The sequence below is a fragment of the Telopea speciosissima genome, chromosome 3 (genome assembly GCF_018873765.1).
Source record: "Telopea speciosissima isolate NSW1024214 ecotype Mountain lineage chromosome 3, Tspe_v1, whole genome shotgun sequence".
Taxonomy (NCBI): domain Eukaryota; kingdom Viridiplantae; phylum Streptophyta; class Magnoliopsida; order Proteales; family Proteaceae; genus Telopea; species Telopea speciosissima.
In genome coordinates this window covers 7,808,683-7,823,800 of record NC_057918.1, presented here as the reverse complement: position 1 = coordinate 7,823,800, position 15,118 = coordinate 7,808,683, and the positions used below count along the sequence as shown (strand labels likewise).

Sequence of the window (15,118 nt, the reverse complement as noted above, 5' to 3'; positions counted from 1 at the left end):
TGTTAATGATGTTTCCACCTCTGAATGGGGTAATAAAGCATGTCACTTAAAGCTTTCAACACATTACCATGAAGTGACCTCCCTTACCTAGTAAAAAAGATGTTGAGATGTTCGGAGTTAATAAAGTTATAATTACATCAATTATCTAAGACTTTTGATGTGTTTTCATATACCAGTGGCTATTTCCACTTAATATCTTAAGCTTTTGGTTTGGATCTCCCTGCACTGATTGTATTTTGTAGATTTTCTGAGTTTACTTACAAGAAGAAGAGTAAGTGCAATGGCGAACAAATTGCTCTCTACTTTTTACTTCATTAGTCATTCTTAGAGACACTACTATTAGATTATTGTTCATCAAAGGCAAATACATACATCATAACTACAAAAAGGTTAGAAAGCAAAGGAGAGATCACTGACTGTAGTGATGTACTCTGATCCGTGCACAGTAGGGAGAGAGAAAATAAGGTAGGGAAGAAAAGAGATAACATAAGAAAATTTGATAGAATTACTTTACAGACGAAGCTTGACGTTTTATGATTAACTGACTAACCACATACATCACTACTAAGATAACTGCACATACAACCCCCCCCCCCTCTCTCACATTTAACTATGTTAACTACACACAATAACTACACCCATTAAATACACGATAGAATAATGCCATACGTACACCCAAGCAACTGCATGCATGCAGGCAGGCTAGGGTGTGAGGACGAATTCAAGCCCCCACAACTCAAAAGATCCATTCACAAAATCATAGTAACCTCCTTTCAACGCCAAAGTTTTCTTCATCAAACCCTCTTTCACGAATGGATAAGTTACAAGGTTATTTAGTGATACATTCACAGCTTCCTGCGTTTCACATTTAACAGACAAGAGTCAGCAACGCTGAAGTGTGAAATCTCTTTTCTTTTTTGCCGTCTCATATAATGAGCCATGAGATTCACTTTGATATTCTCTCTCCTCAAACAAAATATGATCCCCTACTAAACGAAAAGTTGAGAGGGGGGGGGGCTTACCTTTTCGCATTCGGAGCATTGCTGAGATAAGGATAAACTGCCGTTCTCTAACTTAACCTTTTCTTTGGCCGGTAAGCAGATCTTCACCCATTCGTCTATGAAATCACTGCAAATCCTCAATGGGCAATAACAGTTTTAATTACCAACTTTAGAGTTGAAAAATACTCAAAGAAGAACCATGATCGATATAATTGGCGACGTTGGAGTTTATTAATTTATTTTTTAGTATTATACACGGCTGAAAGCTGGCTCACTTGGAATTGAAAAGATTTTTGACGTCGATGACTAATTGACTTCATTCCATCGGCCATTTGATGGGGGTGTTAAGGTCAATTCAGGCCTAGCCACATCTCAAATTGACAAATTCCATATTCTAATTCAGATGTTTAGCATGCTAGCATAATATTTTGCTACTCTATTATATAGTATATCATTTTCATTATTAGATTATGAAAATGATTATAAATCATCTGGTTTTGCCATCATTTTTTGAAAAAGTCAAAAAGTTCAATAACCATGTATCATAATTATTTTGATATTTCTTATGGCTGTTGTTTAAAGTACATGAAACCAGACTTTTTATTTCTTTTACCTCAAAGAAATATTTATAAATAAAAATGCTGATCTAAGCATGAAGTATCTGGTAGTAGGGCACAAAGCTACGTTTGGTATTCTTTCTTGGAATGCATTATAAGAAATCATACTAAATGCAACATTAATTTCAAAAAAATAGACTACAAGACTCCAAATGCTTTCAAAGTATAGTTGTGTAGTTCATTCTCTTTAATTATGATTTAGAATTTAAATCTTTATAGGATGAATACCCAAGACCCACAAAATATTGAGGTTGAGAAATTTTTTTTTCTTATGGGTATTGAAATTCCCACCATGGGGCTAGGATCCATGAAGGGACCAAGACAAAATCCACAAGGAGAATTAAGAGGAGAGTTCATGGCATCTGCATGCAACACAAGAGGGATGTCTCAAACTCGAGACGTGTACCTCAGACATTCACTTTCAATAAGTGAAGCCAACCCACCAGCCGAGAAAATAAGATTATGACCATATGTTAAATTAATAGTGGGTACAAATGTTTAAGAACATGGGTGGAAGACAAAGGCTGCACTTTATATGATTTTTTTAAAATATATTATCAACCTAGAATGTATTCTAAAACTGCTTACCAAACACAGCCTAAAAAAGCATTATAAAATTATGCATGATTGTGTTTGTATAAAGTTGACACAGTGGCTCTTTTGTCCAATAGGGACGCAGAATTGACCTAACTTTCTCTCCAATCAGATGAGATGGCCAAGCAAATAAGGCTGTGCACAAAAAGCCTTATCCGTTAAGGCTAAAGTCATAAGAGGACAAAATAATAATAGAAAGAGACTTACGTAGAGGTGGAGCCGTCATCAGGGAGAGACATGAGACCCTTTATCCCACCACAACAGCTGTGTCCGATCACCACAATGTTCTCCACCTGGTTGGTACTCATTTATGGTCATTGTTGGATTAATCAAATCAAACAATAAATTTATATATATATATATATATATTTATTGCATTGCCTCCCAAGTCCCACCATTGACCACTACTTGACATCACAATTAGTCAATTACTTTATCAGGTATGAAAAATAAATGATCAAGGAAAAGATTCCAAAAGATATAAGAGGATAGGGAGAGAGAATAGAAACCAAAAGATGTAGAATCTTGTCTACTTCAGAGGACTGGGCCTTGGGGATCTAGAAGCCTCCCGTGCCGCGTGTGGACCCTACCTTGGACAAGAGCACGAGCGCACTTATGGGATAGTGTGGGCCGCTGGGCCTCACACTCTTTATTACAATTTCAAAAATGGGCTTATCGCACTTATGAAGATTGTGGGCCTCTGGGCCTCACACACTCTTTATTACATTATAAAAAATGGGCCTATCAATTTGGACTTATCAGGTCTTTTCTTTTTTAAGAAATAGAAGAGAATAGAATTATTTACCTTGAGATGCAAGACAGCATATTCGATGGCCGCTCCAACACCAGAGTATTTAGTCTGTTTCAACACCCAAAAAACAAAAACCCTTCTCTCGTTAGGAGGAAAACAAATTTCTAATTTGCAATAAAAAAATTGCTTTTGGGGAATCAAGATTTTTATCGTATTTTTGGGATCAATTTAAAAATAACAAAAAAACAAAAAAAACCAGGGTTTAAAACACATTTTAATTAACTATGCTATAGAGACTTAAATAAGTAGAAAGTGAATTAAGTGGAATCATGGATTAAATAAAAAATAATAATTTATGGTTACCTGGTCATATGGCGGAACCATGTTGGCGATGTTGCGGACCATAAAAGCCTCCCCCGGCTGCAAATCTAAAACATGGGATGGGCACACACGGGAATCCGAGCACGCAAACACCATGAACTGCACCCCTCACACAACCCCACCATTTAATCCCTATTATTAGTATTAGTGTGTTACTCATAATTGTTTAGTGCTAATAATTAGATAGATTTCCGTTATAATTAAAGCTGCTTAACAAACCCAAGCTGGCACCTAAAATGGAGATTTAGAATAATTACCTTAGGGCTTTGACCCTTGGCCAGTTGGCCAAACAACGCAGGATTCTTCCTGCAAAATGCCAGCTCATGTCACTCACCTGCTAATTAATGTTTTATCTATGATGTTTCAAGTAATTTCTTAAAGTTTTAACTAAATGTATTTAACTTTATGATTGTGTATCTTTAAGGAACGGTTCAAAAATCAGCTTTGATTTATTGATTCAACATATATGATTGAGATAGGCCACACAATATTTGACATGTAGATAATGGATACCAACTCGCCAGCAAAAGGAAAGATCATCTCAACAGTCTTTGATTTTCATTTCTATAGTATGTACGAAAAAGAGCAACTACTTAAGTATGTACTAATTAGTAACTACATGTGCGGTAAGTAGAGCTACAAGTACTTACTCATATTTCTCTTTCTTGAAGCGGATGAATCCGGTTGAGAACCGCTCAATCGGATTAAACGCTTGGTTATCGACTGCTTGCAACTCCGCCGTTACTTGGTCAAGTTTTGTAGTGGCAACTGTTTCCAGGTCTACTTTCTCGCTGCAAGACATCCCATCCCCCAACCCACACAAACAAAAAAAAAAAAGATATTAAAACCATTAATTAGATATTAAAGGTCTTCTGATTATACGTCATGTTCAAATTTGCTAAATGACAAAATAAAAAATCAAGAAAAAATCTAAAACTATTAAAAAGCTACAGAGAATACCAGTAAAAGTTCATGAACATACAAAGGAATCACTTTATAATAGGAGAATATAAATGGTTGAATTATCCAACTTGTAATGCATCATGCTAAACTTAAGAAAGTGGTATTAGAACCATCTAACCCAAGGTTTAACAAAATGAAATCGAAATTTGAAGGAATCGGTCTAGATCGGTTGGGAATTGACCAAAAAATGCCTCAACCTTATAACTTTCGTACAAATCGACTAAAATCAGGATTGGCCTCGGTCATTTCCGATTTAAATCGACTGGAATCGAAATTGACCTTGTCCGATACTGATTCTGATTCAAATAGGTCGATCCGACGGACCGATCAAATCATAATTCTTAAAATACTGATCTAACCTGAAAAACAAAAACCAAAAAACTTGAGTCATCATCAGGTGAAGAAACCCAAATGGTATATAGAGTATACGGAAGCTTCCAATTTTGATACTCCCTTTTTGTATTCACATAGGCTAGCTATAGACATTTAGACAGCGAGAGATGATTACCTGAGAAGCTTCGTAAGTCCTGCCAACTCTGTCTCGTATGATTCGTTCCCCATGTCTTCCTTCTGCAGTTCCCAAGGAAAAAAGAATTAGAAAACTTTCGCCAAAAACGAGATTCGAAAGCTTAAATTGGCCAGTGAAATAAGGGCGGATATTCAGTTCATGCCAGATCGAATCACTCCCAAAATTCCTGAAATACAGGAATTTTATCTGTTCTAGATTCGCCAACGGATAAGTAAACTTTTTCTCTTTTTTCTTTTGGTAAAGATAAAAAAGTTATTGTACGGTGTTCATTCCAGAGATATAGGAGAAGAAACAAAGAAGTATATGTGTGATTTTCTCCCTGTGCGTAAGATTGGAGAAGAGATCAGTAGTTGCAGAGAAAACAGTAAATTTCTTGAATAATTCCCAGAACAATTGAGAATTCTTCAAAAATACGAATGAAATCAGAAATTTCGTTAGATGAAAAAGAAAAGAGAACTCTGGTACAAAGAATTGACCTGGAAGTTTGGAACTGAAACAAGTAAATCAGAAAATGGAACTCTCCGAGACTTCGACACCTGAAACGAATCTAAATCCAGAACGGTAAAGTCAGGAACTTGGAATCAGAGAAAAACAAGAAATGAGAGAGAGAGATCAGAAGAGTATCAAACCCAAAAAAGCAACCACGAAGGATATTCGCTTACCTAAAAATATTGATTGCAGTTAAAGAGAGAGGATTAGGGATCAGAGTTCAGAAACCAAATTTAGGAACTGTTGCCTGAAAGAAAGCGTTGTCCTTTGTGACGTGTGAGTGCTTTGTTTTATAGCTGACGAAATCTGAGACAATCCCCACTAATTAACCATAGTTATGATGGGGATAGATCTGGGCCTTCCATGTGGTATGGGACCCACCTCCGGTGTGTAGGGCTCACATCCCATGAAGGGTCCAAATTTGACCCCTTGCGTCCCTGGATGGGAACCTAATCCAAACTCAGTTACTTTCCTATCTAATGCGGCTCCCGCGTTATAAGGTAGGTAAAAGTCAACTTAATTTCGTCAATGGTTGCCAGGTGGTCAAACTTAGACAGCGAAAGATCTTGACCGATTATTAGTTGGACCTCTCAGGATACTTGTTCCTTTCCTTTCTCACTCTGTTAGAATAAGTTTTTCTTTGGGGTCAAGTGGCATTGTCTCTCGCTCACCAGTAACCAGGCCACCGCCGGGCACCAGGTCCAGCCCAATTGTGGCCCTCATAACTGATTCTAGTTCCCCATGAGGCCATGACTCCATGAAAGAGACTCAGGTTGGGCTCATCTCTACCCAGGCGTAATAGAGCCTTAGACTGATGGCTTGGAGTTTCCATATAGATAGTTCTTCAGGTAGGTCCAGCTTTACCTGTTCCATGTGACTAATGTTCATGGGCCTCCAAGACTAATTGAGAATCCAGCCCAGGTTTGGATGGGACATTATTGAGCCATCTAATTCCGATCCAGCCCAACTTCTGCGCTTAACTGATCCACTCATATCAACCTTGCAAAGCAATAACGGCACACATCAGTCCCAATTAACAAATTTATTTGCTAGTGAAAGGAAATGATCCTGAATCGTAAGTTGGTAACTCCTAAGAGAGGTGGAAGGTTAAAGTTTTGGCCGATTCTGGCCAATTTGATACGGTTGATACATGGTCCGAAACCCTAGAATCATTGAGTATTCAGATTTGAGGATCGATTCTAGTTTTGTTTTTTTTTGGGGGCAGGGGGGGTACCGATTTCGATCGATCCAATTTGGTCTCTGATCCACGATTCTGTATTTTGAAACCTTGATTGAATTGCAAAGAAATAGATAACCAAAGGAGTTAATTAGGAATAAGAGAACGATTTAGATTAGACACTCACTTTGTTGAAGAGAATGTATTTCCAGCTCCAATTATTGTTATTAGATCCTTCATGTGGAAAGAAGTTGACCGCAGGAAGGGATAGATAGGCTGTGAGTCGTTTACGTACGTGAACATTCACCCCCCAGATAGATATATAACTTTGTTGCATGCATAGATTTGGAACCCCTGCATTAATCTATACGCACACATACACAAGTGGTAGAGGACGACGGAGGAGAAGGGATCATCGAAGGCTTTAAATTCTAGGTTCCTATAACACATTAGGGATTGCCCCATGGATTGTGATCATGATTCCTCATGGATTCATATCATGTTGTGTTGCATAAAAAGAGTTGCTTATTAATTCACATTTTTTTTGTGTGCAAGCTTATTAAAGTACATTGTTTGTCATAAAAACGGTTTTCTGAGTTGTTTGGTTAGGGTATGCTAATAAATCTATATCTATCTCGCTTCTTCTCACCTGAAATAACCCTGTCCTCCTAGGGTTGATTTTATTTTGTTGCTATCCATTGGTGCATTCCTTTATGCTGCTTCCTACCTTCACACTATTTTTTTTCTAAGAAGAATCCTAAAAGGAAAAAACTAGGGCTAAAGTTTAGTGTCAACTTGTTACTAAAATTCTATTATCTCTCTCTATAGTATACTTTATGGAGAAGGTTCTCTAAGAAATTCTCTAAGAAAGAGGTATAGGGGAGCAGACCAATGAGGAGTGACCAAATGATTTCATACATAGGGCGTAGAGAGGTCATTTTATGTAGAGAGAGTTTCATACATAAGGCGTAGAGAGGTCATTTTATGTGGAGAGAGAGAGAGAGAGAGAGAGAGAGAGAGACTTCGCAGACAGATTAAAATAACCTATTCCCAATACTTATATTTGCTAAGAAGGAAAGGGTTCCATAGATGAATATTTTTTGAGAACCAAGGGATGTTACATTGGTGGATTTATAGATTTTTCCTGCATCTTTAACACGTCAATGATTGGTTCAAGTAAAAGTACAAAAATAACCTTGTAGGTTAAATTACGGTGAAATGTGAATATTTGACCCCGAAATTCGCCCATATGTCCAAACTATGTATATTTTATCATACTAAAATTGACATAAAAACTAGTTCATTTGCCCCTTAGTAGGAAAAAGATTTTATTTCAATTGAGAGACCCACACTAGAGACAATTCCTATTGACCAACACAGTCCTTGATTTTCATACCAAATAAAGTTATACGAAATATGTGGAAAAATGCCTTTTGAATCGTTCAATTCAAACATACAAAACCTAAGATATATATGTGTTTGAAGTTTTAAAATCAACACTAAGTGGATTAGGCGCAACCTAGTTTAAAATGGAGCTAACATGGTTCATAATAGAATCAGCTATAATGGTAACATTTGACATTCGACACCAAATGACTAAGTTGACATAAAAAAAGAGCTTAATTCAACACCAAACGCATATCGGTTGACACGTGTTAAAACATCGTTTTTTTATCAAAAAAAATGTCCATACCATATCAGTCGATTTGTATCAATCAGGTATCGTTATCCACTAATACCAATATGTAAAACCGTCTGGTTGTGACACTAAGACTTAACTTCAATATATCATCAAAAAACGAAAATCATATCTTTTTTTTAGGGAAAAAGATCCCTACTTGGTTGCACCCCTATGCTCTCTCAAGACAACATGAAATGACACCCTTGCCACTTGGGTGGATACCGAAGCACCCTCTCCCATTGGCCTAGATGTTGGTGTAGAGACCATGCGATTAAGAGCCTTTTTTTATTTTTTTGATCTTTTTTGGTAGAAATTAAAGAAGAAAATCATATCAAAAGTTTAAACCCTAAAGAATAGAAAAGGCCATGACTCTTTTGACCACCCTGAGTCATCATGTTTAAGGGAGGACGAGTCGAGAACTATGTGTCCGCTTGATAATCTTACTGGAGACAATATATAATGTTCTTTTATTTTAAGAAACGGAAAAATATCTAAAAAGTGTTTGATAAACAGTATTCCCAAGAATATGTTATTGAGTGGATAAATCAAAATTTATGCTCCTGAAGGCTTTTGACGTTTCTCAGCACAAACTTGACCAGTTGTTCCCGATTAAATGTTGGCATTTGTTCGTTTTTGAGAAAGGCACTTGTGAGTTGTGACCGAAGGGGAAGAGAAGCGGAAGAGCAGGAGCAGAGGAGGAGACCCCTACCTGCAATTCCTGAGATAGCAAGGTAAGAACAGCAATCCCTCTCTCGCTCTCTCTCCCTCTCTCTCTCGCAGGCTCTGCAACTCTCTCTCTCTCTCTCTCTCTCTCTCTCTCTCGCAATCTCTACAACTCTCTCTTGCTCTCTCCCTCTCGGTCTTCTCTGTTTTGGATTTTAGGGATTTCTTGAGCAAAATCGATTTTTAGGTATGGATTTTAAGGATTTTAGGGATTTCTTGAGCAAAATCGTTTCTTAGGTATGGATTTAGGGATTTTTAGTTACTGTTACCTAAAATTGTATGATCTGTGTTAGATTTGTATTTTTGGACCTCCGGTTCATTTTTCTCTGCGTATTTCAGTATTTGTGTGCATGTGTATGTAAATGCATTTATTTCATTGATTTTCATTGAATCTAAAATCGCTAGGCATTTGGGTATTCTCAGCATTTTCTGATTGAAGCATGATTTGTCTCTATTGTAAACATTTCTCTCCCACCTTCCAGATTGTAATTCTATATTGGAATGCTACTGTGGGAAGCACTTAAATGGATAATTGCATCACATATGAGAACCTTTCAAGAGAATTTTATTCGATCTGGAGACCCTTTTTAAAATGCTAGCTAGTTTAGTCAATATTCTTTTGATCGATCATAACATAAGCCTTGCTAGTTACTCGTTTTCATCTACTAACCTTTCTAAACACTACCACACTTTCACAGGGAAGAAGGGGAGAAGAGGGGGGGGGGGGAACTCATGTCTGAGGACTGTCCAATGATTCTTTTGGGAAATATGATTTTTAATGTTTCATATATAGGTGGTCAGCAATTTTAGAGAACAGAAGAAGCAGCTGGGCCAATTCGGAGGATTTCAAGAAGGATCATAGCCATGAAAGAGATGAGAAGGAAGGTTAGAAGGTGATTTTACAGAAGGATCATAGCCAAGCGACAATGAATGGAGGCAGATGAAGGGATCAAATGAGAACTCGTAATATTGAAGACCTCTAGTGAATTTTACAGAGCTCATGAACCACCTGTTATAATCAGCATATATAGAGTACTTGGTTAAAAAAAAAAAAAAAAAAAGGAGAGCAGTTCTCTAGAACAGGTTTACCAAGCGGGTCAAAAGTGGTTTCTCAGCGCAGAAAATGAAAAAACTGTTCTGCTGTTTCTCAGCACATAACCAAAACAGAAACACCCGTAAAGTTATCAAGCAGGCACATGCTTCTAAATTGTAATGGGACTATGCCCCCCCCCCCCCCACTTATCCTCTGGTCACTGGAGAGATCCAGTGAGAGAAAACAGAGCAGGGCAGGGTCGCGCTAGAGGACTCCCTCCTCTTTTTTTCTCACACTGCAAGCAAGAAAAGCTTCCTTGTTACCAATGGACACGAGTGCTTTCTCATTCGAGAAAACGACCCTCGCAAGCCGACCGAGGACATAGCTGCACCTATCCCCGGCCTTACTGTAAGTCTCTCTCTCTCTCTGTGTTTTGGGTGTTTTGCCCTTCTCTTACATCTATTGTTTAGTTTTTATGTTTGCAATTTCAAACTTTTTGGACCAATAAATTTGTAGGTCTCCTTTTCTCCAATGTCTCTCTCTGCATTTTTGTTGTTTGGGTGTTTATTCGTTACGAATTGATGCGATTCATCGTTAATTGTTGTTCTCTGTTGCTGTACTTATATATTTACTTTTTATTTTTGGTTAAAATAGAAATATTTGGGAATAATGCTTCTTTAGTTGTTTTGATTAATCTTGGTAATTTGTTCTTATTAATAGAAATATAGAAGCACACATCCGAAAATCTGACTTTCAATTTGAAAATTATAGTACATGTGAGAAACAATGAATCAGTTTGTTTATTGAAAAGACAAACCAGAATCGCAGTGCATCACTTCTTCTGAAAGCTGAAGAAGCTTCACTGATCCACTCATGTTTTGATAGTAATCGTTTTGTGGGTTAAAACAATGATAGGCACTGGGGAGTCGTATTTTGGATTGCCTGATTTAGGGCCAAGCTAGGTAAGTAGGTTTGGCAATTATTTGTGCCGTGCATTTTCTTACTGGTTAAACTAAGGCTCCTGCCCTGTGTCTCATTGGCTCAGGTGATGCACATACAAACGTTTGAATTGTAGGCCTACGAATATAACTTTTAAGCTTATCACGGTGGCATCAGCTATGGTTGATCTCGCGATTGGCCTAAGACCGACCTAAATATGTCTGACTGGACCTTGATAATGTTTGATGCTGTATTGGGCGGAAATTTATATAATTAATTTTCTTTTCGGAGAGATCTCTCCATGGTATACAGACATATTTAGGGATTGGGATCAGTTCAGATTGGCCATAACAGCTGAGTGGATCTGGTATTGCCAAATGTGAATTGGCAATTTGCAATTGTGCATTCACATTTCTCACTGGTTTTACTTGCTGTTATGATATATCCTCAAGTTGGGAGTGCTGGAAATTGGAATGATCTTGATTACCCTTTTTCATTCTTGAATTCAACTTAAGAAAAAGAAACCGTTAGTTGTTTGCCCTTTTTCATTCTTGAATTCAACTTGAGAAAAAGAAACTGTTAGTTAGTTGTTAGCAGATATATTGATTGACCAGGCCTGCTTAATCAGTTCTGCTGCTTTCCCCCCCACCCCCCACCCTATCTTTTAATGTTATTTATGTTTTTGGTTATCCCTGGAAATTAATTAGGGTATACCATTACCGTTAAGATCTTATTGCATTCTTTGCAGCATGAGTGATTCCTTGCAAACCGTGGAGTAATCCAAGTTGGTGTGAAGCCTAGCCCACAGATTTTAGAAGTTAGAAGAACCATGTATTATGAAATGGAAGGCAACGAAAATATGTTGGAACTTTTGAGATCTTCGCCCATAAACTTTAGGTCAAAGTTTCCCTCCACCCATAGAGGACGGTTCACCCACCATCCTAAGTTCACAAACCCCTCCTAGGGTTTTAGTATGTTCCAAAATACCCTTCCGATACCGTTTCCTGCCCTCTCCCGCCCCCATTCACTGTGGGTGGAGGGAAAGTTGGTCCTAAACTTTATATACTTAATATAGTATTAAGTATATAAAGTTTATGGTCCTCAGAATTTATAACTACTAAAGAGCAAACCAAACAACAATCTCAATCCAAATCTCTGGGATAAGGGATCCTGGAGTTCATGCCAAACACACCCTTAGTTTCTCAGTTTCTAATATCTTTGTAATCTCTTGGTGATTTCTATCATTTAATCCACATCTGAATCCGGTAGGAGATCTCCTATGGTGGGACCGTATGTTGGATGATATGACATGAACCTAATTTTCTGATCTTGTAAAATAGAATTTCTTAGTAAAAAGAGAGATATATGTCATGTAATTAATTGTTTTAATGATTGATCTTGTCTAGTATCTTAATACTAGAACTGATAATTGTTGCAGATAATTTGAGTTCATAAGCAATGGGTGGGAGTTTGATAGAATAATAATTGGGGATTGACCTCATCATCATCCATCACAGTTAACAAGGTTCCGGGACTGACGGAGCTGCCTTTTTGCAATATCATCCATCACATGACATGGGTAGGTACTTTTTCAAGAATTAGATATTAGTAGACTTCCCATTTTCCATAATCACTACAACAGCATGGCGCTATTCAATTCTTCTTCTGTAAGCAGTTTTAGTAGTCTTGTGAAAAGAGGTGGAAAACAAAGACGGTGGCCTCTCTCACCCTACAAAGGTAAATGGCAGCAAAAGTTTGATGAACAGCGAGCAATGGAAACCCTTATGAGAGAGGCAGCAAATTTTGAACAACAACAAAACCCTGACAAGCCTCTTCTCCTCTCTGCCCTCATCAACTCCTTCAACATTTATGGATGTGAACCCACCCCTTATGCATACTCTTTCATTATCAAAACCTTAGCCAAAAATTTCTGGTTTGATCAACTCCCTCCAGTCCTGGATCGTCTTGAGAAAGTTGAAAGTTTTGAGCCACCAGAAAATTTTTTTGTTGATCTTATCCGAATCTATGGAAAGGCAAATATGTTTCAGGATGCTGTTGATATCTTCTTCAGAATTCCAAAATTCAGATGCACCCTCTCTGTTCACTCCCTGAATGCTTTACTTTTAGTTCTCTGTAAGAAAAGCGTTGGTCTTCAAATGGTTCACCAAATTCTATTAAAGAGTCATGCTATAAATATTCGGCTTGAGGAGTCAAGCTTTCATATACTGATTACTACTCTTTGTAAGATAAAAAGGATTGGTAATGCTATTGAGCTATTGAATCATATGCCTCGTTGTGGGTACAATGCAGATGTGACATTGTATTCTTTGATTCTCTCATCAATGTGTGAACATGGCGAGTTCTCGTCACTCGAGGTTACGGATTTCCTGGGTGAAATGCAGAAGACAGGATTCACTCTGAATGCGGGTGACTTTGTTAATGTGATAAAAGTTTTGGTTAAAGATGGGAGGGGGATGGATGCCTTGGATGTGTTAGACCAGATGAAATCGGATGGGATCAAGCCTGACATCGTTTGTTATACCATGGTTCTGGATGGGATTATCTCTGCTGGGGATTTTCAGAAGGCAGATGATTTGTTTGATGAAATTCTTGTGATGGGTTTAGTTCCTGACCTTTATTCTTTCAATGTCTATATAAATGGTTTATGTAAGCAGAATAATGTAGAAGCTGGATTTAAGATGGTTGGTTTAATGGAGCAATTTGGGTGCAAACCAGATGTGGTTACTTATAACACACTTATAGGGATGGTTTGTAAGATTGGGCAGGTGAGGAGAGCACAAGATCTGATAAAGGAGATGGGTTTGAAGGGCGTCCAAGGGAATTTGCATACATATACAATTCTGATTGATGGCTTGGTTTCTAAAGATCAAGTGATGGAAGCTTTGATGTTGTTGGAGGAGATGTGGAGTTGGGGTTTTATTCCTCAGTCTCTGACTTTTGATGAGATTGTCTGTGGGCTGTGTAAGAAAGGTCTTGTTTCTGAGGCCCTCAAACTGTTGGAACAAATGGTTAGTCGTGATGCTACTCCTGGGACAAGGGTTTGGGAGGCATTACTTCTCAGTTTGGGATTTAAAACCAGTCTTCTTGAGAGCACTTCAACTATTTTGGAGGATCTAATGTGGAATTAGGAAAAGGGTTGTTGCACAAAATATATTTCTAAGTAATTGCCTAGCACAAATAATTCAATCGGGGTAGTTGTTGAACCATACCATATAGTTCCAGCAACAACCAAGGCTGCAAAAAAGACAGCAGTGGAAGGTAGTGTTGGAGTTCGACAACTGATTATACACTGAAGCATTCTACTTTGCTGCGGATTTATTTCTCACCAACAAGAAGTACCCTTTGGCTTCCATTCGGGTTAGGTTACTATTGATGTAACTTCAGTTCTAACCTCAGGTATCTGTTGCATTTCTGATCCTCGAGAGATCTTGCACTATCCTTGGTCCTATATGCCAAATGGTGCCAGAGATTTGCAGTAGGACAATAGGAGGATTTGGAAGGTATTATGGCATTAAGTTTTCCAAGGTTTAGCCAAGGCTTCGCTCAAGACCCTACTACTCGTCGTATTTGGTTTGGTATTGCTACCGCACATGACTTCGTAAGTCATCATGATATTACTGTGGAATGTCTTTATCAGAATATTTTTGCTTGTTTCTGTTGGTTGACCTGGAGTGCTTGCCTGATTTGGAAGTTGTTCTACTGGAATTAAAAAATTAAACTTCATTTGCAACATTTGACAGACCTTGCATTGTGTTGATCTTTGTGTGTTTCAACAACTGAGACTGATTATTTCGATTGTTGATGCCCTGGGGCCTTACAGGTTGGATGTAAATTTAAAAATAATTAAATAACAACTAATTTGTAAATTCATTTAATTAATAGTTAATTTTGTACTCTGTAAAAGCAAGAGAAACACACCCTTTGCATTTAATAATGTCCTTTTTGCATGTAGACAGGAGATGAACTCATTTCAGTGTTTCATGATTAATTATAGTGATCATTTCACCCAAAAAAAATAAAAAAAGATTAATTATAGTGATCATCAGATTACCAATGTTTCTTTTCCTCATGATTCGTGTCATATATACAATATTACAAATACATTGCAGTTATATTTCAACCCATTATCACCTTACTTAATTGGGATGTGTACATCCAGTTATTCTCTCTTTTCCCACACCCCCATCCCCTACCGGCCAACGTCTTGGTTGGCCTTCTT

At 37.7% G+C, this 15,118-nt stretch overlaps 2 protein-coding genes across 3 annotated transcripts; one reads left to right on the top strand and one right to left on the bottom strand.

Moving 5' to 3' along the window:
- Nucleotides 1-678: 678 nt before the first annotated feature.
- LOC122654774 (carbonic anhydrase 2-like) lies at nt 679-5,375 on the bottom strand. Of its 2 annotated transcripts, none has more exons than XM_043849018.1 (9): nt 5,327-5,375; nt 4,816-4,883; nt 3,995-4,135; nt 3,602-3,650; nt 3,327-3,443; nt 3,018-3,071; nt 2,420-2,505; nt 1,023-1,128; nt 679-855 (listed from the first exon to the last, which is right to left on the bottom strand). In XM_043849018.1, the coding sequence occupies exons 2-9, from the start codon at nt 4,866-4,868 to the stop codon at nt 703-705; spliced, it is 759 nt and encodes a 252-aa protein (XP_043704953.1). In that variant the 5' UTR covers nt 4,869-4,883; nt 5,327-5,375; the 3' UTR covers nt 679-702. The 2 variants fall into 2 exon arrangements, with proteins under 2 accessions (XP_043704953.1, XP_043704954.1); XM_043849019.1 differs by having other exon boundaries at nt 4,816-4,880; nt 5,324-5,349.
- Nucleotides 5,376-12,137: 6,762 nt separating this feature from the next.
- LOC122654769 (pentatricopeptide repeat-containing protein At2g38420, mitochondrial) lies at nt 12,138-14,370 on the top strand. Its single transcript, XM_043849011.1, has 2 exons — nt 12,138-14,025; nt 14,238-14,370. The coding sequence occupies exons 1-2, from the start codon at nt 12,522-12,524 to the stop codon at nt 14,270-14,272; spliced, it is 1,539 nt and encodes a 512-aa protein (XP_043704946.1). The 5' UTR covers nt 12,138-12,521; the 3' UTR covers nt 14,273-14,370.
- The last annotated feature ends 748 nt before the right edge of the window (nt 14,371-15,118 follow it).

What these genes read in the sequence shown, in the direction of transcription:
- LOC122654769 (XM_043849011.1), top strand. Translation starts at nt 12,522, where the DNA reads ATGGCGCTATTCAATTCTTCTTCTGTAAGCAGTTTTAGTAGTCTTGTG. An exon ending in GGAGGATCTAATGTGGAATT is followed by an intron (nt 14,026 to 14,237) that starts AGGAAAAGGGTT and finishes CAACAAGAAGTA; the next exon opens with CCCTTTGGCTTCCATTCGGG.
- LOC122654774 (XM_043849018.1), bottom strand. Translation starts at nt 4,868, where the DNA reads ATGGGGAACGAATCATACGAGACAGAGTTGGCAGGACTTACGAAGCTT. An exon ending in TTCAAGAAAGAGAAATATGA is followed by an intron (nt 3,651 to 3,994) that starts GTAAGTACTTGT and finishes GGCATTTTGCAG; the next exon opens with GAAGAATCCTGCGTTGTTTG. An exon ending in ATGCTGTCTTGCATCTCAAG is followed by an intron (nt 2,506 to 3,017) that starts GTAAATAATTCT and finishes AGTACCAACCAG; the next exon opens with GTGGAGAACATTGTGGTGAT.